Raw genomic sequence first — 25,700 nt, 5'->3', positions numbered from 1 at the left:
TGGTAGTGTCCCTTCTTCTCGCACCATTTGCAAGTGTCCTTGTCCACTACCTCTTCATGGTTTGATCTTTGATGGTGATCATTGAGTGGAGCCTTTCCATGTGTCTTAGAAGAAGAGGTATTGTTCCACTGAGGTTTCCCTTGTGGCTTAGAATTATTGTTCTGATAATTCCTCTTCTTATTTTGGCTCAGGTTATTGATAGAATCACCATGTGAGCCCTTAAGTATTTCCTCTTCTTGCACACACATGACAATCATCTTCTTAATGCCTCATTTTTCTAACTGTGAGTTGTAATTAACAACAAAAGCCTCAAACTCCTTGGGTAGGGAGGCAAAGATCAAATGGACTACAAACTCATCTTTGAGCTCCAAGTACATAGGCTTGAGCTTGGAAGCCATATTGCTCATTCTCAGTATGTGCTCCCTTATTCCACCACCAGTATACTTCATAGTAACAAGCCCCTTAATAAGAGTGCTTGCATGTGAAGAGACAGTAAGTTGACTCTCCACCTTTCTTAGATACTCCCCGGCAGTGGAATACTCTGGGATTGCTCCCCTTATTTCCTCCAAAATGGAGCTCTTAATCACCATCATGCACTTTCTGTTCGACTGGTCCCACTTCGCACGATCAAGGTCGTACTGCATTCTAATTAGTGCATGATCACGCACCCGTGCATTGAAATCATCTTCGCTCTCATTCTCAGCCCTCACGGGGTCCTCCGGAGCTATGGGACAAGGATCAGTCAGTGCTAGATCAATATCCGACAACGCAAGCGCTATCTCAATCTTCTCTCGCCACGAGCCGTAATTCCCTCCATTGAGGGGCTCTATGGATGAGATGTAGCTCAAAGGATTGCCTGGAAGTAGAATTCGGAAAAAAAATTGAGTTAATTCAATGTTGGCTAAATTAAAACATAAAACTTCTCAATATTGATTCTACATCACCGTTGGGCAGAAATAGAATCAATAATAATAAAAACAGAACTTAGTAGTACAACAATTTCATCAACAATGTTGGTCAGTAGATAAAATTATTATACTCAGAAAAATTACTTATTTTCTAATTAAATTTTTCCGTTGGTTCCAATTTAATTAGAGAAATAGACTAAAAACTTCAACTTAATGCATAAATTGGCAAAATAATGCCAAAAATTTAACTTAACTTACACTTAATACAGTGGAATCTTAAACTTAATTTGTGAATTTTACCCATAGGAAAAACTCCTTAAAACTAATTTTATTTGAGCCACTAATTCAATTTCCAGAAAATTACATAAATCATTGGAAAAAGAAAAAGACAGAGGCTCAATCTATATTGTTCCTTCGGCCCGAGTGAGGAAACAGCCCAGCATGCGTGAGCGTCGCGGCCCAGGCTTCCCCGCCCCTGTCTGCAGCTGTTCTGGCGGCCCGCGCAAAGAAACGGCCCGACCCAAAATGCCGCAAGAGCTAGTTTTGCTTGGCAGACCAAAAATCGAGCCTATTCTTTATTGTGCTCCCAGCTCGAACAATAAAACGGCCCGGCCTGCTACTTGTGCTCGCTTGCATGGCTCTCCTAGGCCACAACCTGGGCCTGGGCCAGCAAAGTTCGCACCCGCCTGGGCCAAAAGTCAGCCCGGCTGATCTGCGCTGTCAGATGAAGATCGATGGCTCTTCGACTGTTTCGCTGGATCAAAACATCACGCGGCCGTCTTCCCCGTAACCCTAGCGCCATTCAGTCCCTTCCTCTGCCCGCAACCGTGCGTGAGCCGAGTGAGAGTGACGGCGCGGGTGAGCGGAGTGACGAGCGACGGAGCCGAGCGAGAGGCCGGCGGTGCATCCCCGGCCCGTTGCTTTCCTTCGGCGGGCCCTGAGAGAGAGGTGGCGGTGCCGCCGCCGGTCCCCTTGCTGGCGCGCGCTCGCCCTAGGGTGACCGCGCCGGCGTCGAGCGGCCCAGGGCGGTGCCCTTGCCGCCCGCATGCGCTGCAGCGGCGCCGAGTGGAGCAGCTGAGGCGGCAGCGCAGCGGCCCGATGTCTGACGCGGCGCGCGTGGCTCCCCAGCACCTTCTTCCTGGACGGATCCGGTAATTTCCCCTAATCCCCTTTCATCATTCTTTCTTCCCGGAGCAGATCCGGTTTAGGGTGAGGATTTCTCAACTTTTCGCCTTCTCTTCTTTCTTCCCCTTGGGTTAGGGTTTGACTTTCTTCTCTGATTCGATTCATCTCCTTCTAATTTCTTACTGACCGCGACTAGATCTACACACTAGAACCGCTCTAATACCATTGATAGCATTGTAGGATCACTAGGTGCACAACTAGTGGGTTAACGTCTTGATCTTTAGGATACAACAGTGTCCTAGATCTAAACAGAGAGACATCCGAGAAAGGGAGAGAGAGAGAGTCGGATGTCTGACACCCTGACACGTTCCCACTCCAGAAACAAAACAGGGAAAAATGGCATGTTGCCTGACCCTGACGGATGTGCAAACCGTGGCCATAGACTCTGGTCTCAACTGGAGGACAAAACGGCAGTGGAGCTGTCCATCCAGAATTTCACAAGAGGGCAGAGGAACAGAACAAGTCACGTTCAATGACGGTGGCATATGTGAATGGAGATGCGCAGAGAACATGTTCCTTTTTTTTTCCCCGACCCACCGAATCACGACTGCATCGTCAAGCGGCAAGCACACGTTGATCGTGCGCGTCCATCACGAGACAGACCACTGGGCGCCACGCAAAACCGATATTTTGAGTTTTGACCCACAAGCCATAAGGAATATATAGGGTGCCACCGGCAATCTTACGGGAAATCCTCCAGTTTAGTAAAAGGAAATTCTTTGCATCGATCTCTAAATGAGCACGGCACCCGGCAGCTCGGTGTTTGATATAAGTTACTAAATTTAAACTTTAGGATTAGCGAACGCTAATTAGGAAAATTAAACATGAGCTAATTATAAAACTAACTGCAGAACCCTATACTAATTCGCGAGATGAATCTATTGAGCCTAATTAATCCATAATTAGCACATGTTTACTGTAGCAGCACATTGACAAATCATGAACTAATTAGGCTTAATAGATTCGTCTCGCGAATTGGACTGCATCTGTGCAATTAGTTTTATAATTAGACAATATTTAATACTCCTAATTAGTATCAAACATCCGATGTGACATGAGTTTAGCCCCTTAGACAGCAGCCACGCAGTTTTTCATGCCCTGTTCTCTTGAACAGGGACTGACGCTCGCTAAGTCCATAGGATTAGCATGTTGATCTTTAAGAGGGGGTTAATGATGTTCCGCAAAGTACGGATAGCGAACGTTACTGCTCTTCCGCAGAGAAGTTGGTCTCTGCAGGCTTCCACAGCAGTCTCGCAGGCAGCCGGGCCTTGCGCGTGGCTTTTCTCCTCAAGATCCGTACCATGTTTCTAGCGAAACGTGAAGCATACAGTGCTGCCATGAAGCTGAGAGAGGTGGAGCCTTCAATCACAATCGCGAACGACAACCTCCTCCTTCTCGTACAAGGAATATTCAGTCTTCTTCCTGCAGTACCGGTGCCAGGCTGCTTGGATGAAACAGGCGGCCCAGGTTCTCCACTGCTCCTGGTGCTGGAGCTGCTTGCTGTGGAGTCGTCGGAACTGGGTGGCCACAAACCTCAAATCATCAACCCTCAAAGCAAAAGCTTCGACTTTGGAAATTGTCTTCATCATCCTTGTTGAGTTGGGGAGGCTTGATGTTGATGTGGGGTCAAGAGCCCATGTTAGGAGCTCCTCGCTGCAGAAATCTCCACCTTTCAGAATGTCGGAGTTGAAGAAGCCAGTCCTTCCACCATTTGTTGTCATGCTCATTAGATTTCCTCGCATGATGAAGAGCATTTCGGTTACTGGATCCCCTTCACAAATGATGCAGCTGCCTTCTGTGTATAGAATGGGCTTTAGGCGATCAGACATGCCATTCAAGAGCTGATCGTCCATATTTTCAAACATTGGAACCTGGAAACAATGAACACAGCAAGGTAAAACATTCAGGATGACCATAGGATGGAAGATCAATCCTTGCATCGAGATACAAATAAGAAGTTTGTGCTGGGGTAAATTCAAGGCCCCCTATATAGAAATTAGTGCCCAAATGGAGTCTTGCTAGGACCATGATGTGATATGGTGCTTGTTGACTTTACCAGTTTGTGCAAAGTCCACATTACTGAGTATTCAGATTACAAAGAAAGGAACAAAAGTTAGATTATGGCAACATATCAGGTTGGTCCTTTGCCTGGAAACAGTAGGACGGAACAACAGATTGATCATGGCACTGTATCTGATTGGCCCTTTGCCAGGAAACATCAGCACTAGCAAAAGGGGCAAATTTACAAATCTAAGGAAGATTATGGAGTCTTACAAAACTGGCTCAGCCTCAAGATAAATGATTTACTGATAGGTGATGGTCAGCAGGTTACTCTGGGAAAACAAAACCATGTAAGAACATACCCTCATGAGAAGTGATAAACAAAGATGTAGTTTTATATCCCTCCTAAGATCTTTGGGGAGATTCACAAGGAGTTGCTCTTCATCAACACCGCTTGTTTCTTGCCATCTGTATTGTTCATAACACCGTATTCTTTCCTTGAGGTTCTCAGGAAGATGTCAATATGACATCCACTGATCTGTATCATGCCTTTTCACTCTCATTTCTTCTATTCTCAGAGAGGCTGACTGCAAATATGGGGAGGGAATAGTTAGAGCATTGTCAAAGATCAGAAAAAACATATTAATTGTGAATTAAGACTCTGAAGTAAGGATTCTTCTTTCAAACTCTATATTGTACAATCCAGGAATTTAGCTTCTTGCCATACTTAATATGGAAATATTTTTCTATAAACACTATTTCTGTTGTTAGTGAGTTAGTCTCAGAAAGATTCTGTTGGTGAGAGTGATTAGTATCCAAAGACTAATTGAATTTGCACTCAAAATACAAATTCGATTATGAGTAAATCCTGCACCAATAACAGTGGTGCAGTATGAAGGGTTCAGTTTTCTAATAGTCTTTCAGTTGTCTAATTGAACCAATGATTTTTTTTTTGGTCCTGGGATATATGTATTCAAGTTTTCTCCAATAGATCATGTAGCTATCAGAGTCATAACATGTGACACAATCAATTTCAAAAAGAAAAAAAGGAAACCATAAATAATATTTCTGATTTGATGCAGGTTTTATTGATGGTGAGCTTCAATGATGGAAATTTATGAACAGTTAGTATTGTTGTCCAATTGATTTCTCTGTCTCTTAAAATGAGATAAATAAGTTGACTTCCATATCAATAGAAGTCCCGATTTCTAGTTAGATAATGTAACACCCCGCTCCAAAATCTGCTTCCGGCCCAGCTCCTCACGTGGAACGGGCCCGCATACGCATAGCACCTCTCTTACACTTTCGTCCTCGCTTCGTGTAAAAGGGTTAACCCGGAGGTGCTATGTTTGGAACGGCAATGATTATAAGCTGGCCCTCACCCCCCTAAACTTCCAAGGTGGTACCAAACCCACCAGCTACAACCACAATTGGGCCACATACAACTTCAGCTACTAAGAGATATTGGGCTGGGGTATGACAGATAAGATCTGTATCCTGTTTCCAGCGAAACGTGAAGCGTACAGGGCTGCCATGAAGCTGAGAGAGGTCATTCGCAATCACAAACATCAACCTCTTCTCCTTAATCTTCAATCTTATTCCTGCAGTAGCGGTGCAAGGCTGCTTGGATGAAACTGCTGCAAGTAGAACCTGAAAGTGTGATGGAGCTGCTTGCTGTGGAGTCCTCGGAACTGGGTGGCCACAAACCTCAGGTCTTCAGCCCTCAAAGCAAAAGCCTCAAATTCAGACATTGTCTTCATGACATATCACGAAGATTAATAACTAATCATCAAGAATGAATATCAGGAAGACCGATAAGTGTTTACGCCATTTCCATTTTTGAGTTTTTTATGAAACTTTCTCACATGAAGTGTTTAACAAGGCAATATGTGCAAGCTGTTTCTAGAAATGTGTATTTTGCTGCTTTCCAAAGTATTTCTCCTATTCAAGAGGCGTACATGCCAATTCGGAGTAGAGAGCTTGGTACCATGTGTCTGCTTTAAGATCTGAATTAATTCCGCTATATCTCCAGAGCAATTTTCTCACTCATGAGTGAATGTAGTCGCTTCATTCCATCACAACTATAGTGCAATCAGGGGTGCATTCATCCCTGTATGGAATGACAGTGATCACACCTAGTAGTTAGTGGCTTACCTCTTTTCTCTTGGCGCTTGCTGCACCTTCCGGTTCATGAAGCATTTTGATAATTTGGCTTGTTGTAGGCCTTTTCGACCGGTCAAGTTTCACACAGAGAAGACCGATCTGAATGCATCTTCTTATTTTTTGGCAATCATTCTCAAATGATGTATAGCACTGTGATTTTTCCAGACTATTTCTCCAATTATTAATTATCTGCAAAAAAAATTCAGGTCATGGATCTAGAATGTTTCTATGCAAAGGAAAAATGTACATCATCTCTCTATATAGAACCTCCACCATGAAAGTTGAAACATAATTTTCTTACAAGCTCAATAAATTCCTGGGAAGATATTTCAGTCTCATCTGGGTAGTCCCTGTGTCCTGTCACTATCTCTATGATTATTACACCAAAACTGAATATGTCGGACTTTGTTGTGATTAGACCTCTGTTTATGTATTCTGGCGCCATGTAACCCCTGCATTGCAACATGAGTGAGTCAACTTTGAAGCCTTGTGAAAACTGTAAAGAAAATTCATTTCAGCGATAACGGAAAGAATACGGTATCAAAGAGCCATTTGACATACAATGTTCCATCACGACTTGTCGTGCAAGTCCAAGTTTTCTCCTCACTGAAGAGTCTGGACAAGCCAAAGTCTGCAATTTTGGGCACCATATTGTTATCTAGCAATATGTTTGCAGGTTTCAGATCCATGTGAACGATAGGTGCATTAAGTTGCCATTCCTCATGGAGATAATGTAAACCATAACAAATACCCTCGATTATTTTGTAGCGTGTGTCCCAACTAAGTCCGGAAAATTCATCTGCATTTGTAAGAAAGGATTCTGAAAGTGCTATCTGATTTCTTTTTTAAAAAATGGGCATGCTCTAACCACATAAACTACAATATCAAATAATGAAAAATAACACGATATGCCCATATTGAATTGTTATACCTGAAAGGTACCCACGAAGGCTTCCTTTAGGCATGTACTCTAAGCAAAGCAACCTTTCTGACTTCTCAGCACAGATGTATTTCCCATTATACTCTACATATGTATTCTCTGTTTCAGAACAGCAGGCTGTAAGTAGCACTACATTTGGATGTCTGAGCCTCATAAGATGATAGGCCTCATTCTCAAATTGCCTATCCGTAACTCCTGGTATTGACGAATTAAGTTTCTTTTCAGCAATTGTTTCCCCATTTTGTAGTACTCCCTGTTTAAACTCTCTTATTAATACGGGCATGTGTTTCTGCATAGACTGGCAACTCATATTCGAAGGACCGATGGGTCTGATTTAGTCGTACCTTATATACCTTGCCAAAACCACCTTCACCAAGTAGTCGCTCATCAGAAAAGTTGTTTGTGATGTTTCTCAAATATTCTAATGGTAGATTGCATGGTTCTGAACTTCCATTGTGTAACATGCTCTCCAGCTTTTCATATCTGCTAGACTCAGAGTCCATTTTCTTTTAAACAAAATCCTGACTGCAAAAGCACTTTCACATGACTGCAAACATCTATTTGTCTTCGCCAGCGTGCAGGCTTCCTTCAGTGAGTCATGTTGCTGAAAATTCGATATGAATAATTTCACAAAACCAAGAAAGCTGTATAAATGAAGATGAAATATATATGGTGTTAACATACACGAACTGATCACAAAGACAAATTTATGTTTATTGCATTCACCCTGATATAAACTTAATTACTTCATTTAAAAGAAGAGTATACAGGCTACGTTTCATGTCTTGTGTTACCTATCTTTTGACTCCTATATCGCTGAAAGAATGAATCCATCATCTGGATAATTAAATGAATACCTAAGGGCAAATTTTGAGGTGCAGTACTCTTCTGCTGCTACTCCTCTTTATTAGATGCTTAGCACTAAATTTTGGTTTGAATTTGAAATATGTGTTTGTGTGCACTGGGTAGTTTTATACTTTGATATCGAAAAAAAAGCGGAGAAAGGTATTGAAGAAATAGGCCAATACTATGCGAGCCAGCTAACTTTTGGTTTTGGACCTGAATAGAGTACAGACTTCAGAGCAGGACTCAGTACCTTTCGCCTATGTATCCGACGTCAAAAACGAATCCAACGGCTCGTAACTCGTTTTCACCAGTGGACGCAGGCAGCACTCCAATCGCGTGCGCCGTTGACTCGGCGACTCGCATGGACCCACGCCGCGCCTACCTCTCTCTCCTCTCCCTCTCTCAGGCCCGCCGCCGCTTGTTCACCGCTGCTCCACCTCCCCGCCGCCTGGGTCGGCGCGGAGGTGGAGGAGGTCGTCGCCGGAGGAGCTCGACGGGGATGCGCTCGGCGCGGCGCGGAGGAGCTCGGCGGGGAATCAATCGGGGTGGAGTAACTCGGCGCGGAGCCGGGCCGGCGCTGGAGCGGAGGCCGCCGCGCGGGGGAGGTCCGGGCGGCGCGAAGGAAGCCAGCCGCCCGCGGAGGAGCTCGGCGATGCGGCTGGAGGGCGGACGACGGCTGCGGACGGCAGTAGGAAGCGCCGGCACGGAGGAGGTGGGCTGGAGGGCGAACGGCGGCGGCTTCGCGGCGGGAAGGCACGGGGAGGGGAGAGGCCGAGTGGGGCAGGCAATCAACGGGCCGGTGATAGGAGCACTACGAAGAATGGTCGTGGGTTGACCTGAGCCAACCCAGCGGGGTACACGGCAACCTTCGGAACCACACTACTACACCAGTCACCAGGAGTAACCATGGCACCCAATTTCATGAAAAGAAATTCTTTCCATCGTTTCTGACTTTCTGGATGAGCATGGGACCCAGCTCGACAGAAGGAAACCAGCACAGCTCATCAGACACCATCCACGCAGTACTATGCAAAACAAACACGAGTTGTTCTTGTTCATGCCATGTTCTCTTGCAACAGGGACTGACCGTCTGACCCTCAAGTCCAAAGCATTAGCATGCCATTCATCTGCTAGCAGCGCACGCGCGCCAACTAAGTAAATTGCAATATATACGAGGGGCTGGCGATGTAAAGTTTTAGATACCACCTACCAGTCCCGTCTACAATGAGAAAACACGATCGCCAACTATACATATATACTTTGAGGCACATCACTACATTGCTAATCACACCTACGTTACACAAGCACATAAGACCGAGGTAAGGCGTATAACTCCTCCGAATCTCGTATATATTATTATGCATCTAAATATAAATATGTATTAGAAAAGCTAAAACAACGGAGGAGTACAACGCTACTCGAAAGATCTGAAACAAGCAGCCATCTACGTCATCAAGTAGTCACGCTATCATGGTGCTCTCTCTCTCTCTCTCTCTTTTATTTCCTTTTTTGGCTTAGCATCCATGTCTGGCAAAGGTTAGGCACAAGAGCGAAGCTACTGCTCTTCCGCGGAGAAGTTGGGCTCTGCTGGCTTCTGCAGCATTCTCGCAGGCACTCGTTCCTGCAGCCGGGCCTTGCGTGTGGCGTTCCTCCTCAAGATCCGTACCATATTTCCAGCGAAACGCGAAGCATACAGTGCTGCCATGAAGCTGAGAGAGGTGGACCCTTCAGTCGCAATCGCAAACTTCAACCTCTTCTCCTTCTCGCGCAAAGAGTCTTCAATCTTCTTCCTGCAGTACCGGTGCCAGGCTGCTTGGATGAAACAGGCAGCCCAGGTTCTCCACTGCTGCGAGTAGAACCTGAAAGTGTGCTGGAGCTGCTTGCTGTGGAGTCGTCGGAATTGGATGGCCACAAACCTCAAGTCTTCAGCCCTCAAAGCAAAAGCTTCGACTTCAGACATTGTCTTCACTGTCCTTGTTGAGCTGGGGAGGCTTGATGTTGATGTGGGATCAAGAGCCCAGGTGAGGAGCTCCTCACCGCAGAAATCCCCACCTTCTAGAACATCGGAGTTAAAGAAGCCAGTTCTTCCACCATTTGTCGTCATGCTCATTAGATTTCCTCGCATGATGAAGAGCATTTCAGTAACCGGATCCCCTTCACGAATGATGCAGCTACCTTCTGTGTATAGAATGGGCTTTAGGCAATCACACATGGCATCCAAGAGCTGATCGTCCATATTTTCAAACATTGGAACCTGGAAACAATGAACACAGCAAGGTAAAACATTTCAGGATGACCATAGGATGGAAGATCAATCCATGCATCAAGACACAAATAAAGAAGTTTGTTGGGGTAAATTCAAGGGCCCCTATGGAAAATTAGTGCCCAAAAGGAGTCTTGCTGGGACCATGATGTGCTATGGTGCTTGTTGACTTTAACAGGTTGTGTAAAGTCCACAGCACTGAGTATTCAGATTACAAAGAAAGGAACAAAAATTAGATTATGGCACCATATCAGATTGTTCTTTTGCCTGGAAAACATTAGGAACGAATAAAAGATGGATCATGGCATTGTATCTGATTGGCCCTTTGCCTGGAAACATCAGCACTAGCAAAAAGGGGCAATTTTACAAATCTAAAGCAGACTATGGATTCTTATAAAACTGGCTCAGCCTCAGGGTTGAGTAAAATACACGGGCGGTCCCTGAACTTGTCATCGGGTGTCGTCTAGGTCCCTAAACTCTCAAAATGCAATTTTCACGTCATGAACTTGTCTCAAGATGCCATCCAGGTCCCTAAACTCTTAAAACACATTTTCAGATCCCCCAACTTGTCTCGGGGTGTCATCCGAGTCCTTAAACTCTCAAAGTGCATTTTAAGAGCACCAAGCAATACATGCGTGATCACTAGCATAAGGTGGTTGTGAAGGCAACGAGCGAGGAGGAAGCATTGCCATCAGCGACATGTAACAAGTTTTAAGATTTGAAAATGTATTTTGAGAGTTTAGGGACCCTGATGAAATCCGAGGACAAGTTTGGGGGTCTAAATATGCACTTTGAGAGTTTATGGTCCTAGATGACACCTTGAGACAAGTTTGGGGACCTAAAAAAGCATTTTGAGAGTTTAGGAACCCAGATGACACAAGACAAGTTCAGGGACCGCCAATGTATTTTACTCATAGATGATTTACTAATAGGTGATAGTCAGCAGGTTACTCTGGGAAAAAACATGTGAGAACATACCCTCATGAGAAGTGATAAACAAAGATGTCGTTTTATATCCCTCCTAAGATCTTTGGGGAGATTCACAAGGAGTTGCTCTTCATCAACACCGCTTGTTTCTTGCCATCTGTACTGTTCATAACGCCGTATTCTTTCCTTGAGGTTCTCAGGAAGATGTCGATATGACATCCACTGATCCGTGTCACGGCTTTTCACTCTCATTTCTTCTATTCTCAGAGAGGCTGATTGCAAATAGGTCTGTTGTAAGAGGGGGAGGGAATAGTTAGAGCATTGTCAAAGATCAGAAAAAAAAAACATTAATTGTGAACCAAGACTCTGAATAGGGATCTTTCATTTAAATTCCTTCTTGCAAGATCCAAGAAATTAACCTATTCCGATTGGTGTTTTGGAAATGTGAACTGTTTTTCTGTAAATAGTATTGATGGTTTGAGCCTTAGAAAGGTTTGTCGGCCAAAGCCAGTAGCGAACCAGTTTCCAACCTGGATTTTGCTGGTATTTAGCTTCACAATGGTGAGCCGGGACAACTGGCATGAGGCATCACAAGGTCCCATGACTTCAAACATGTACAGAGGGGTTTCTCACTAGTGGAACATGATGATGGGTTCGGTTTTCTAAATATCAACCAACCCAGTTTCTCAGTCGTGTAATTTAATCATATATATTCTATATTTTTCATGGGATATGCCTTTGGCATCAGTCTAGCATTCAAACACACTCCAATTAACTATGTATCTAATAGAGTCGTAACACCATGCATACTTACTTCAACTAAAATAAACAAAATGAAAGTTCTTAGCTATCAGTGTTAGATGCGTTTACCTGCATATTACCAATAAGCAGTGCAAACAAAACTAAACCTGATATTGAGACAAAAACAGCAAATATATTCTCCCATGCATAAGTGCTTGTTTTCAGGTTTTGGCCAAGAGAACTGCATTGAACAAAGCAAGGTATAAAATAAGTGTTGGGCTATCCATATATTAGTTTAAAATACAAATAGAGTACTCATACAAATATATCTAAAGTTTTTGTCTTTTGGACACACCTAAGATTTTGCAGGCCCCACCAAACACAGAAGAACAATTTTACAAAGAAACTTCTTGATTGTGTTATATTTTCTATAGCTGGTGCATAAATCCCGAAGAATGGATCTGGAAGACTGTTTGGTGGACTTAATGAGCAAACAGTCTTTAAAAAAGCATTTTTCTCATTATTATTGACAGCCCCACAGTATATATATTTAGCATCACATGTTGCATTATTTCTACACTCCTGTCTCCAGCAGGATTCTTGGCGTTGAATAGAAAGCAAGTACCAAATTGCTCCAAGGACCTGCAACAGTTGAAAAATTGCTTTCAAATTACATTGAAGTTCTGTTACAATGCATACAGCCATGTTTTAGAATACTTGGAGGAACTACAAATATTATAACAACTTTGCAAAAATGCTTCAGATTTTAAGCCAATTTATAGGCCACCACAACATGTCATCCTGGGTTCGGCGTCCAACCTCACGTATCTCCTTGGTTCTTTCTATACAACAAGGGTGGTATGCAAGGCTGAGCAGTGAAAACCCAGGATGTGTGTTTCAATATCCACCATGCCACCAGCATTACCAAGGAACCCACTTCTCCATCAAATTATCGATTGGATTACGAATCAGCTACAAATAAAAAGGCAAGCCAATTGGTGATGCTTAATACAGTGCCCCTTATGGCTCTGTTGGAGTTTTTTTTTAAACCATGCAATTCCAATTCTATTACTCACTCTGTGTTTTTAAATATATGACATTTTGGACAAGCTAATTAGTTCAAAAAACATCGCATATTTAAAATCATAGGGAGTACACAAAATGGATGCTGATAACTCTCTCAGTCACTTCTGCTGATTTAATCAATGCAATGTTCAATATATAGTTCGGATGGTTTAACATAAGTAGGGGTCTGCAAGGAAAATTATATGGTGCATGGCTTATATGTAAATTTTGAGAGTGTAAACATGGTGTTTAGGGTTTAGAACAATTTAACATATGGGATACCAATATGTACAAATCAAAAGATTGGCTGATGGCAGAATTGGATCTAAAGAAAAAAAAACAGGAAAGAATTGCTGTACAACTGACGTGTGACTCAACAAAGTACCGCAACTAAATGCATGCAAAAATCATGATACTGCTTTTCTCCTTCTTTTCCCCTTTTGGTGGTAGCTCATGTTGGGTTTCAGCAATTCACCTCTAGCCTAACCCAACTTGCTTGGGACTAAAAGGTTTTCTTGTTGTTGTTAGTAATAGTACATGAAACCAAAATTTCACAGTTTTTAGCCTATTCAAATTTTGCAGTACATGAAGTGGCTCACGATTTCATTAATGGAATTAAATTTACTGCATAAAAATGACGACTGAAATTAGTTAACATTCAGACTTCACAAATACAACACTTACATGACTGGCAAGCATGTAAAGTAAAAGATTGAAAGCAGCACCAGCCCGTGCTGTCTCTGTAATAACCCCAGCAGATCTTGTGATTTGTTGATATAGCGGTCTTATTCGGATTAGTCGAGGCACATATTGGCATATAATTATAATCATCAAGACATTTTTGGCTTTCATAACCTCTGCGTCTGGAAGTTTAGGTAGCACAACCAAAATAATTACCTGGTAACAAAACTATCATGATTACAATCTTAACTATAGAACAACAAACAAATACGGATAGGCCTTAACTTAATGCACTATCTGGAAACCTAAAGTGCAGAAGAATCATCAAATAAAAAGATAATATTTTAGGTAGCACAACCAAAATAATCACCTGGTAACAAAACTATCAAGATTACAATCTTAACTATACAACAAGAAACAAATATGGACAAGCCTTAACTTAATGCACTATCTGAAAACCTAAAGTACAGAAGAATCATCAAATAAATAGATAATATTTTTTCTCTGAATTTATCAAAACTATCAAGTTTCTGATATGTGGATTTGAATGTAACTCTATCACCTTTAACAGGCAAACAGATTCTACTTCTACACAATTCTTAGGAAGAGACTATTAAAGGGCATTGACGACAACAATTTGTTTCAATTATATTGACACACCGTCATAATTTCCTGTAAAAAATATATAGTAACATAACTGTGAGAGCACTTCCTATGATGCTATCAAATATTTCAGTAAAGAGCTTAACCAAAGTATATTGCACAGAGTATTTACTATGATACTATCAAAATGTTTCTGTAGACAAAGTGTACACGACTTACCTGCGGGATGGGTAGAATAGCGAAGACATCAATAAAAAAGTATGTTGATATGTATCGCTTCATTATTGCATATCTATCTTTGATTAAGACACCCCGCCCAAAAGTCGTAGGAGATGACGCAATAAAGCCTGTTCGGAACTGAAATATGATATGGAGTATGTAGAAAATATCTGTGAAAAAACGCAGGACACTTGCTGCCTTTTCCAACTTTCTATCCAAGTACCAGCAAGGTTTTTCATCATTGATAATTGGGATATACAAGAACAATGGGTCCACTGAAACTGCAAGTATACATGATATCACAAATATCCTGTTCCATTTTTGCAGAAACGGCCCTTGGGGATGAAGAGTTCCTGTTGCAGACTTTGTTTTTCTACATGGAACAACTATGTTCTCTGAGCTAACAGATTGCTCTGATCTCCAGTCCTGAAACCTGTACATAGAATAAATCAAAAAAATCAGAACAATTGCTATATAGGACAATTTCCCCAATCACCACTGAGCTGGTCTTCATTCTTTACTTAAAACCATAACTGATCTGTGTGCATTTCATTTTCATTAACCAGGTTACCAAAGGCCTAAGATTCAGTTCTTATCTCATTGGTTCAGTTGGGCCTCATCCGTTTAATCCGATACTGGCATAACAATCCAATGAACATGCTAGTGTGGTGTTGCACGCTATGCTTATTTAAAGCCTCATGCAATACATGCATTGAAGCCTCATGCAATACATGCATTGCCATTGCAGTTTATAAGACCTAATGGAGGATGCCAAAAATGAAGCTCAAATGAAATGGGCTCAATTGATGAATTTGGAAGAATAAGGAATATAAAGTTTAGAATGCGGTACTACTGCAGAGAGTAGAGCTAAACAGCATAGCATGAGTAGTGGAGAAGGGTACTAGAAGAGGGAAATAAACTACATAGTTGAATGATAAAACTTTAGACGTGAGAGATTTTTTCATCATTCTAGTTTAATTGACAAGTGAAGGGCAGATCTGTCGCAGTGGTAGAAACTCTCCACTTCTGACCTGGAGGTCATGGGTTCGAACCATCCTCTTTGCTTGTGTGGGAGTTTTTGCACTGGGCACGCCCTCATTTAATTGACAAATGTGATATAATGCAGGCATTTTTTATAGGAATAACTTGACTTGGCCCCCTCAGAAACAGGCTCTAACTTATCTATACATATGTAGGGAAATAAATCATTTTACTATAACTTCCAACCAATACTGCAATTGTGGCCCCAAAATGGAACAACACTACAGCAACATGCCATAGCAGGACCCAGCTGAAGTTTTTTTTTCTCGAACAACGCAGGAGAACTGCACGTCATTTCATTAAGGTAGAAAAGAATACACGAGTCAGGAGAGACCCAACACGAGCACCAGGACACCACACTCACACCCCACACAAAACCCCCAGATTACAACCTCGCCACAGAAAAACAAAGAAAATGACCAACACCCTCCAGAGCTTTAAGCTCCTGGAGCTAACGACCTGAGCACAAGCTCTTGGAGCTTTGAGGCTCCCGCCAAGCACCAGAGGCCTCCTTCCGTGTTAACAGACCTGAGCACCTCCTGAATGTTGGGCCTCACATTATCAAACACACAAGCATTACAATGCTTCCACACCTCCCAGGCTACCAAAATTATCAGGGAATTGAGGCCATTACGCACATCCTTTGGGACAGCAGCAATCGACTTCCTCCACCAGCCTGGGAAACGAGTCGCAGAAGGTTCTGGCATCAACTGCAGCAGGCCTAACTGCTGGAAGATCAGTGCCCACACCTGGTGTGAGAAAGAAAACACAGCCCACCAACAGGTGGTGTATGGTTTCCTCATCCTGATCACAAAAGGTGCAGGTCTCAGGATGAGCGAGCCCCCTCTTAGCCAACTGATCAGCCATCCACAATTGATTCATGTGGAAAATGGGATCCATAGGTGAAATGTTATTCTTAGAAAGTGGCATCGAAATTCTTGTAATAGCATTTAGATTCAGAGGGGGCACGTTCAGTTCGAAATGGAGAGAATGATCAAATGTGATCTTTAGAAGCTCAAATTTGAAACTTCTCTTGTAATACCTCTACTTTCAGAAAGTTCGACACAGTTCCTCAACATTAAAATTTAAAAACCACGAAACCTCTCTGATGCTTTTGCTGGACGGAAAATAATATTGGCTCTATGCAGGTTGCTGACACAGATATACATGACATACAATTTTGTTCTTCAAAGGGATGCGCCTTACTAACGCCGATATCCATGACTATGCGGCTTGCACGAACATGTATATACATGGACATATGCACCCGTGCTTGCTTTTGCATTCTGGTTATTGGAGTTCAATTGCCGCACTGTCATGAGCCATGGCAAAAAATTAAAGTTCAAGAGATATGGATAGAGCAATTTGGAGGAAGAGGGCTCAGGTTATGGAGTCAGATGCAAACATTGGCACAAAGTGCATATGTTTGTGGCTGTTTTCTGCCATCTTGAAGAAGGGACTTGGATTCTTTGCCTGTGTTGCTTACCATTCAGTCCACATCTGATGGCCCAAGTGGGCATTTGCTCGATCTAATTCAAATGTTCGCTTGCACTAGATATGTTTCCTCTTTTTTTTTTGAAACGTAGATATGTTTCCTCACTTAGGATAATATCACACTCTTCACATGCTTTTGTGTTGCTAGCATGCTATAAATGCAAAACACTTCGACGAAGTACCCAGTAATCTAGAAACTATCCCAAGCAGCAGGGGATGGAGATACTAACCTCACATATCTGTCCTCTTTTCCCATCATCATTTTCTTATAATTTTAGCTGCTAGCAGGATTAGATCTATCCTCCAGGCCTGGTATTCACATGCATCAAGCTCCCTGAAGATTATAATCACAACTGAGTAAGAGCACCAACACTAGCATAGTGGAATGTGCAAAACAACAAGAAGAAGAGCTGCCACCTTTAAGTATTCTCAGTGATTAGGATAATCAACAAAGCTAAGTTATGCCACAACAACCAACTGGGATCTGATATTGGAGAAAATAACACACTGATCAGAAACTGGAATGCCTACTGGATACTGAGTGCTTAGATATTTCCGGGCAAGGATTAAATGATAACAGTGACAGTAAAGTTAAGGGCAACAAACAAAACAACCGTTCGTACCTATATCATCCAATTATAGAACTAGATTATTCCGTTTATATTAATCTATGTAATTGCTTCCAAAGATAGCCTGAGAGCAGCCTGCCGCCCCAACGGCCTCAATTTGTTAGGAAAAAAAATCACTCAAACCTCCACAAACAAGCAACCATAGGCTACCAGCAGAAGCTCCAACCAGACAACAGATCAAAATTCTCGAGAGTTAAGCAAGCAAATCATCGCACTGTACGGGCAGACGGCTGTCCGTCCCCGCAGCGAAACCCAAGCGCTAGCTAACCAACCCACCAACTGCTTCCCAAAACCACCACAACCGCAACTAAATCGCCGTAAACCAAGCCAATTCGAACCACAGAATCGAACGCACCGCCTTATCGCTAAGGAGGTTGATTACCTAGGGTTTCGACTTGGGGGCGCGGGCGCCTCCTTTCCCCTTCGACGCGGGGCGCGGTAGGCGGGCGGAGTTGGGGCGGGAGCAAATGCGATGAAGCTTCCCGCTGACGTGGTCTTCGCCGCATGATGGTGGTGGTGGCGGCCTGGCGGGGGAAGGGAAGGACACGAGTGGGAAAGAGAGGCGAGGGCGTGTGGTCGCGTGGACTCCACCACAGCAGTCAGCAGAAGTGCAGGACGGCACGACCCGGCAACGGTCTTCGCTGGCTTATCCAAATTCTTTTTTGAAAGATCGCTTATCCAAATTCCAACCCAAACACTCGACACCACGCTGAACGGCTGAAGCCGAGCTCCCTAGCCGGCTTGGCTAGCTGAGGCTGAGCTCCCAATCCCCTCCCCGCTGCTCCAGCCTCCATGGCCGCCATGCCCCTCCCCGTCACCTCCCCGCCTCCCCCACCGCATCCGCCCCACCCGCCCACCGCCGCCACCATCCGCTCCCTCACCGCCGCCGGAGACCACGCCGCCGCCCTCCGCGCGCTCTCCTCCCTGACAGCAGCGGCGTCCCCTTCCGCGCCGCTCGACCGCTTCGCGCTCCCGCCCGCCGCTAAGTCCGCCGCCGCGCTCCGCTCCCTCCCGGCCGTCCGCTCCATCCACGGCGCCGCGCTGCGCCGCGGCCTCCTCGATGGGCCCACCCCGGCCGTCGCCAACGCGCTCCTCACCGCCCACGCCCGGTGCGGCGACCTCCCCGCCGCGCTCGCGCTCTTCGCCGCGATGCCCGACCGCGACGCCGTCACATTCAACTCCCTCATTGCCGCGCTCTGCCTCTTCCGCCGCTGGCTCCCGGCCCTCGGCGCGCTCCGCGACATGGTCCTGGAGGGCCACCCGCTCACCTCGTTCACGCTTGTCAGCGTCCTCGCCGCGTGCTCCCACCTCGCCGAGGACCCGCGCCTCGGCCGCGAGGCGCACGCGTTCGCTCTCAAGAACGGCTTCCTGGACGGCGACGAACGGTTCGCGTTCAACGCGCTGCTCTCCATGTACGCGCGCCTCGGCCTGGTCGACGACGCGCAGCGGCTCTTCGGCTCCGTCGGCGCCGCCGACGCGCCGGGCGGCGGCCTCGTCACGTGGAACACCATGGTCAGCCTTCTGGTTCAGAGCGGCCGCTTTGACGAGGCCGTCGAGGTGCTCTACGACATGGTCGCCCGCGGCGTGCGCCCCGACGGCGTCACGTTCGCGAGCGCGCTCCCGGCGTGCTCGCAGCTGGAGATGCTCTCCCTCGGCAGGGAGATGCATGCCTACGTCCTCAAAGACGCCGACCTCGCCGCCAACTCGTTCGTCGCCAGCGCGCTCGTGGACATGTACGCGAGCCACGAGCGGGTGGACGCGGCCAGGCGGGTGTTCGACATGGTCCCTGGCGTCGACCGCCAGCTCGGGCTGTGGAACGCCATGATCTGCGGGTACGCGCAGGACGGCATGGACGAGGACGCGCTGGAGCTCTTCGCCCGGATGGAGGCCGATGCCGGGGTCGTGCCCAGCGAGACCACCATAGCGGGCGTGCTGCCTGCGTGCGCGCGCTCGGAGGCCTTCGCCGGCAAGGAGGCGGTGCACGGGTACGCCGTGAAGCGCGGCATAGCGGACAACCGGTTCGTGCAGAACGCGCTCATGGACATGTACGCGCGCCTCGGCGACATGGACGCCGCGCGGCGGATCTTCGCCGCGATCGAGCCCCGCGACGTGGTCTCCTGGAACACCCTCATCACCGGCTGTGTCGTGCAGGGCCACATCAGCGACGCGTTCCAGCTGGTCCGGGAGATGCAGCAGCAAGGGGGATGCACCGATGCAGCAACGGAAGACGGCATTGCCAGAGCGGACGAAGAGCCGGTGATGCCCAACAACATCACACTCATGACCCTGCTCCCTGGCTGCGCGATGCTCGCGGTGCCAGCAAGGGGGAAGGAGATCCACGGCTACGCGGTGCGCCACGCCCTGGACTCAGACGTCGCTGTTGGGAGCGCGCTGGTGGACATGTACGCCAAGTGCGGCTGCCTGGCGCTGTCGAGGGCTGTGTTCGAGCGGCTGCCGAGGAGGAATGTCATCACCTGGAACGTTCTCATCATGGCCTACGGCATGCACGGGCTCGGCGACGAGGCCATCGCTCTGTTCGACCAAATGGTGGCGAGCGACGAGGCCAAGCCGAATGAGGTCACCTTCATCGCCGCGCTAGCTGCCTGCAGCCACTCTGGCATGGTCGACCGCGGCCTGGAGCTGTTCCATAGCATGAAGAGGGACCACGGGGTCGAGCCAACGCCGGACCTTCACGCCTGCGCCGTCGACATTCTCGGTCGGGCGGGAAGGCTGGACGAGGCCTACAGCATCATCAGCTCAATGGAGCCAGGAGAGCAGCAGGTGTCCGCGTGGAGCAGCTTCCTCGGAGCGTGCCGACTCCACCGGAACGTCCAGCTCGGCGAGATCGCTGCCGAGCGGCTGTTCGAGCTCGAGCCCGACGAGGCGAGCCACTACGTGCTCCTGTGCAACATCTACTCCGCGGCCGGCCTATGGGAGAAGTCATCGGAGGTGAGGAGCCGGATGCGGCAGAGGGGCGTCAGCAAGGAACCCGGGTGCAGCTGGATCGAGCTCGACGGCGCGATCCACAGGTTCATGGCCGGCGAGTCCGCGCACCCGGAGAGCGCGGTGGTGCACGCGCACATGGACGCGCTCTGGGAGCGGATGCGGGGCCAGGGGTACGCGCCGGACACGTCGTGCGTGCTCCACGACATTGAGGAAGGCGAGAAGGCGGCGATCCTCCGGTACCACAGCGAGAAGCTCGCCATCGCCTTTGGGCTGCTGCGGACGCCGCCGGGCGCCACCATCAGGGTGGCCAAGAACCTGAGGGTGTGCAACGACTGCCACGAGGCCGCCAAGTTTATCTCCAAGATGGTCGGGAGGGAGATCGTGCTGAGGGATGTGAGGAGGTTCCACCATTTCGTGGACGGCGCCTGCTCTTGCGGGGATTACTGGTAGAGGAAATAGCATGTCCTTACAGTTACAGTGCCTACCAAATTGTTTAGTTCATACACACAGTAGTAAAAGATTGTTACAGGACTCTGAAGTCCCTCTGGCTATAAAGTTGTTTGGAGTGAACTGGCTAATCGTCATGGTCACCACCATTCTAGTAGAACCTACTGATCGGTCTGAAACTGGAACGCTTTACTGAGATACTGAGTGCTTAGGATTTTCCAAACAAAGGATTGGATGGACGGAAATATGGACTGATAATAGCGACAGATTGACAGTAAAGCTACGGGGAACAAAACTATCGCCCGTGTCCGTATCATCCAATTATAAAAATTGAACTAGACTGATCTGTGGATGGTTTAATGCTTCCAAAAATAACCCGAAAGCAGCGATACAAAACCCACAAGTTCACAACAACCGGAGAACGTATCGAAATCCTTGAGAGAAACGATAATGTAAATCAAGCAAAGGATCGTACTGAAAGTCTGAAACAGCGAATGCACTCCGTACGGTTATTTCTCCCCCGCGTCGAAACCCAAGCGATTGAACTTTTTTATAACGAGGGCTAAACTTTAGCCCTGTCATATGGGATGTTCGGATGCTAATTAGAAGGACTAAATATGAGCTGATTACAAAACTAATAGCAGAATCTCTAGGCTAAATCGCGAGACGAATCTATTAAACCTAATTAATCCATCATTAGCGAATGGTTACTTTAGCACCACATTGTCAAATCATGGACTAATTAGGCTTAATAGATTCATCTCGCAATTTAGCCTAGAGGTTGTGCAATTAGTTTTGTAATTAGTCTATGTTTAATACTCCTAATTAGTGTCAAACATCCGATGTGACAGTTTAGCCCCTGTCTCCCAAACACCCCCTCAGCGGCTTAGCACGGAGCAGAACTGGGGGGCCATTGGTTGGCGAGCGCTCGTTGCTACAGGGTTTGCGACGACCGAAGTAATGTTCTTCGTCCCCCTTCCCTCTTTCTTCTTCATCTTCCTTCCCTCAAACAGCACAGCACTGGACGACCCCACCCCGCCGGCCTCCACCACCTGCCGCGGCCGGTGGCGACCTCGACGCTATGCCACTCCGCCCACCTCCCGCCGCCACCTCCTCCCCCACCCTTCCTAACCGCTGTTCTTTGTCGCCCCCGCCGCCGGCACTGCCCACCAGGGGTCCTCCACCAACCAGCCGGCGGCGCCATCGCCACCCGGCCTCACCGCCCGCAACCTGCAACCGCCGCCGGGCCTATCACCACCACCAACCTTCTCTTTAGCGCCGGACATCACAGCCCCCAATCCCCAACCCCCAAACCCTAAAGACCCTAATCCATCTCCAGTGATTGCCAGCGCCGCGAATCCATTTTTGCAGAGGGAGCGATAAGCGGCAGCGAGAAGGGCTCGAGGAGGATGATGACCTGTCGCGTCGCTTGGAGCCTAGGAGTAGATAAGGCCACTCCTTGGTGTTAAGGTCTATCGTGCCTTAGGCATAAAAAAGAGGATAGAAGAGGAAATATGGTTCGGTGAAGTGGCGCGGCACTATCCTCAATCTGGGGGGGGGACAATCTGATGAGTGAGTTCATAATCTGATGCGCGAGTTCATAACACATGGACAACAAACCATACCGATAGGTTGATAGTTTTCCATTGGTACGGCGTGTGATCACAGGAAAAATCGGTAGGTGGACCGACCTCACTCACAGGTCTGCAACCTGCTTCCGCACGACGACAATAAGGGTGGGGATGTCGGCCTCCTCTACCATAACCTTAGACCCTCTATGCTCGAAGGGGTCCCTGTCCCGCTATCAAAAGTCTCATAGAGGTGGCACTAGCACCGATTAAGGGGTGCGCGAGGCCCAGTGGGCAGGAAGGGAGGCAGTGAAGAAGGTAGGACACAAGCATCCATGCTTGTCAAGTATAAAATTGTAACACACGTTTCTACGTTACGTTCCTTGTTTTAAATATAAATAGTTTTAGTTTTGTCATGGTTAAATTTCTTTGACGACTCTGCCAAAATTTTAAAAATTACATCAACATCTAGGACGTCAAATTAGTTTCGTAAAATCCACCTACATTCTATTAGTATATTTATTTGGCGTTATCAAAGTTAGAAAAAAATTAACTAAAGACAAGACTAAAACGATATGTATTTAAAATGCAGGAAGTACTTTAAAACTAAAGTCAAACTAGAATAAGCTAAAACAATATGTCAAAAACAAATTGAAGACACAAAACATTAAAGTGAAACAATAAAAGAACGAAGTAATTATAAAGGAAATGACTTTGGGAAAAGGAAAGCAACTTCTCTCTAGCGCCGAACATCACAGCCCCAAATCCCCAACCCCAAACCCCAAACCCTAAAGACTCTAATCCGACTTCTCCTTCTCCAACACGAGAAGCTGGATCTTATCGCCGGTGATGGCCAGCACTGCGAATCCATTTTTGCAGAGGGAGCAATGAGCGGCGGCGAGAAGGGCTCGAGGAGGAAGATGACCCATCGCATCGCTTGGAGCCTGGGAGCAGATAAGGCCACCCCTTGGGGTCACTGTGTGTGGGCGCAACGGGTGTCACGTGTCTGTTCGTCGGTAGTGGCTAGTGACGCTCGAGCGCCCGCTAAGGAATCTGGCAGAACTGCATCAAACCGGCGAGGAAGAGAGGAGGGGAGCAAGAGATTGATCACCTGGTGTTTCAACTTGGAGGCGGCGAGGCGCGGGTGCCTCCGATCCTTTCCCCTTCAACGCGGAGCCAGGTGCGGGGACGCGGGTGAGATACTGGGGAAGGAAATGGGAGGAAGTGTCATGCTCTCGGGGTCTTCGGCGCATGATGGTGGTGTTCATGGGCTCGTGGCGGGAAAAGGATAGTGAAAGTAGAGGAGAAGGCGTGGACTCCACAGGGAAGCAGCTGGACCCTGGACGGCACGGCACGACTCAGGCAATGGTCTTCGCTGCCTTACGCATGGACCACGGCGGAGTGATTGATCTCGTCATGATGTCATGCAATACGCCGATTTACTTGTGTAGTCAAGCTTTTCTTTTGGGCGCTTGTTTTTATGGTAACAAGGTGTTTTATCTCCCCTTTAGCACTTTTTTTTTAAAAAAAATCATCTTTCCATCATATTGTCCGATTAGGGAGTCTAGTCCATGTTACGATAATAAACTTGACGGGATTCCTTAGCAAGGTTAGGGTGTTAAAGGTTTATAAGAAGTTAAAACTTAAAGTCCATTGTGCCTTACGCATAAAAAAGAGGATAGAAGAGGAAATATGGTGTGGCGAAGTGGCGCGGCGCTTCTTGCAATATTATCCTCAGTTAGAAGGGGGGATAATCTGATGAGCTAGTTCATAACACATGAACAATAAACCATACCGATAGGTTGATACCATTGGTATGACGTGTGGTCACAGGAAAAATCGGTAGGAGGACCGACCTCACTCACGGGTCTGCAACCTGCTTCCGCACGATGACAATAAGGGTGGGGATGTCGGCCTCCTCTACCATAGCGTCTGTGCTCGAAGATGTCACCGTCCCGCTATCAGAGTCTCGTAGAGGTGGCACGAGCACCGATTAAGAGGTGCGTGAGGCCCAGTGGGCAGGAAGGGAGGCGGTGAAGAAGGTAGGGCACAACGTCCATGCTTGTTAAGTATAAAATTGTAACACACGTTTCTACGTTACCTTCCTTGTTTTAAATATAAATAGTTTAGTTTTGTCATAGTTAAATTTCTTCGACGACTCTACCAAAATTTTAAAATTAAGGACATCAAATTAGTTTCGTAAAATCCACCTATATTCTATTAGTACATTTATTTGGCGTTATCAAAGTTAGAAAAAATTTAACTAAAGACAAGACTAAAATGATATGTATTTAAAATGCAGGAAGTACTTTAAAACTAAAGTCAAACTAGAATAAACTAAAACATTCTGTCAAAAACAAATTGAAGACACAAAACATTAAAGTGAAACAATAAAAGAACAAAGTAATAATAAAGGAAATGACTTTGGGAAAAGGAAAGCAACTCCCAGGCCCTTGTATTGAATGAGTTACAGCGTTTTCCTAAGGCTAATTCCAGTGGGAGTTTCATAGAGGTTTCATGCACATTAAATACGGTGACACATCAGCATATGTGATGACATGGCATGGTAGTTATGAAGTGATTGAGGGAAGGAGTTTCATTAGGATGAAACTGTGTATACACTGTTTCCAAGACTATGAAACCTATTGAAACTTGCATTGGGGGCTATAGAGTTTCATTTCATCTAACCATATCCAATCACATGCCTCACAATTAAATGTCATGGGCATCCTATAAAATCGTGAAATGAAACTGTGCACTGGGACTCCCTGTTTCATTCATGAGAATACACTTCATGGAATGATGTGGCATCCTTGGAAACAGTGCAATGAAACCTTGCATTGGAACTAGCCTAAAATTCTGCCCTCGCTCGCTAACTACTGGCCGTGCTTTTAGGAATTGTGCATTTGTGCTAGGAAGCTGTCTCTTCATCATAGTATTTTTAAAACTTTGTGCCGGAAAGCTGCCCTTTTAGGGAGGATTTTTTTTTCAGTAAGGGCCTCTTTGAATCCATGGACTAAATTTTAGTCATGC

General features: G+C 46.2%; 4 protein-coding genes across 7 annotated transcripts; 1 reads left to right on the top strand and 3 right to left on the bottom strand.

The window, feature by feature from the left end:
• Positions 1-269: 269 nt before the first annotated feature.
• LOC111257080 lies at positions 270-1,212 on the bottom strand. Its single transcript, XM_022826110.1, has 2 exons — positions 1,209-1,212; positions 270-856 (listed from the first exon to the last, which is right to left on the bottom strand). Exons 1-2 carry the CDS (start codon positions 1,210-1,212, stop codon positions 270-272), a joined length of 591 nt encoding a protein of 196 aa, XP_022681845.1.
• A 1,862-nt stretch (positions 1,213-3,074) lies between these two features.
• Positions 3,075-9,049, bottom strand: LOC101759725 (cyclic nucleotide-gated ion channel 1). Its single transcript, XM_022825832.1, is given in 9 exon segments — positions 3,075-3,481; positions 3,483-3,964; positions 4,457-4,681; positions 6,249-6,446; positions 6,559-6,709; positions 6,819-6,888; positions 7,189-7,450; positions 7,542-7,801; positions 8,294-9,049. Coding segments are annotated over 8 exon segments (1,734 nt in total). The 5' UTR covers positions 7,701-7,801; positions 8,294-9,049; the 3' UTR covers positions 3,075-3,294.
• Positions 9,050-9,171: 122 nt separating this feature from the next.
• Positions 9,172-23,915, bottom strand: LOC101760543 (cyclic nucleotide-gated ion channel 1). 4 transcript variants are annotated; one of them, XM_022825830.1, is made up of 9 exons: positions 17,701-17,719; positions 17,495-17,561; positions 17,308-17,411; positions 14,543-14,975; positions 13,724-13,936; positions 12,330-12,616; positions 12,104-12,215; positions 11,285-11,521; positions 9,172-10,297 (listed from the first exon to the last, which is right to left on the bottom strand). In XM_022825830.1, exons 3-9 carry the CDS (start codon positions 17,337-17,339, stop codon positions 9,599-9,601), a joined length of 2,013 nt encoding a protein of 670 aa, XP_022681565.1. In that variant the 5' UTR covers positions 17,340-17,411; positions 17,495-17,561; positions 17,701-17,719; the 3' UTR covers positions 9,172-9,598. The 4 variants fall into 4 exon arrangements, with proteins under 4 accessions (XP_022681565.1, XP_022681566.1, XP_004965514.1 ...); XM_004965457.3 differs by lacking the exon at positions 17,701-17,719 and adding an exon at positions 18,089-18,227 and having other exon boundaries at positions 9,173-10,297; XM_022825831.1 differs by lacking the exons at positions 17,495-17,561; positions 17,701-17,719 and adding an exon at positions 23,779-23,915.
• Positions 18,407-21,230, top strand: LOC101759316 (pentatricopeptide repeat-containing protein At3g57430, chloroplastic). Its single transcript, XM_004965455.3, has one exon. It carries the CDS (start codon positions 18,499-18,501, stop codon positions 21,100-21,102), a length of 2,604 nt encoding a protein of 867 aa, XP_004965512.2. The 5' UTR covers positions 18,407-18,498; the 3' UTR covers positions 21,103-21,230.
• Positions 23,916-25,700: the final 1,785 nt, after the last annotated feature.

The sequence above is a fragment of the Setaria italica genome, chromosome IV (genome assembly GCF_000263155.2).
Source record: "Setaria italica strain Yugu1 chromosome IV, Setaria_italica_v2.0, whole genome shotgun sequence".
Classification (NCBI taxonomy): Eukaryota; Viridiplantae; Streptophyta; class Magnoliopsida; order Poales; family Poaceae; genus Setaria; species Setaria italica.
This window is presented reverse-complemented; position numbering and strand designations above follow the sequence as displayed.

Bases quoted from the DNA above. Each gene is read 5' to 3' on its own strand.
- LOC101760543 (XM_022825831.1), bottom strand. From the start codon at position 17,339: ATGATGATGGGAAAAGAGGACAGATATGTGAG. The intron at 13,937-14,542 runs GTAAGTCGTGTA...TTTTGTTACCAG, and splicing joins CTATTCTACCCATCCCGCAG to GTAATTATTTTGGTTGTGCT. The intron at 12,617-13,723 runs GTAAGTGTTGTA...CAACTGTTGCAG, and splicing joins TTTACATGCTTGCCAGTCAT to GTCCTTGGAGCAATTTGGTA.
- LOC101759316 (XM_004965455.3), top strand. From the start codon at position 18,499: ATGGCCGCCATGCCCCTCCCCGTCACCTCCCCGCCTCCCCCACCGCAT.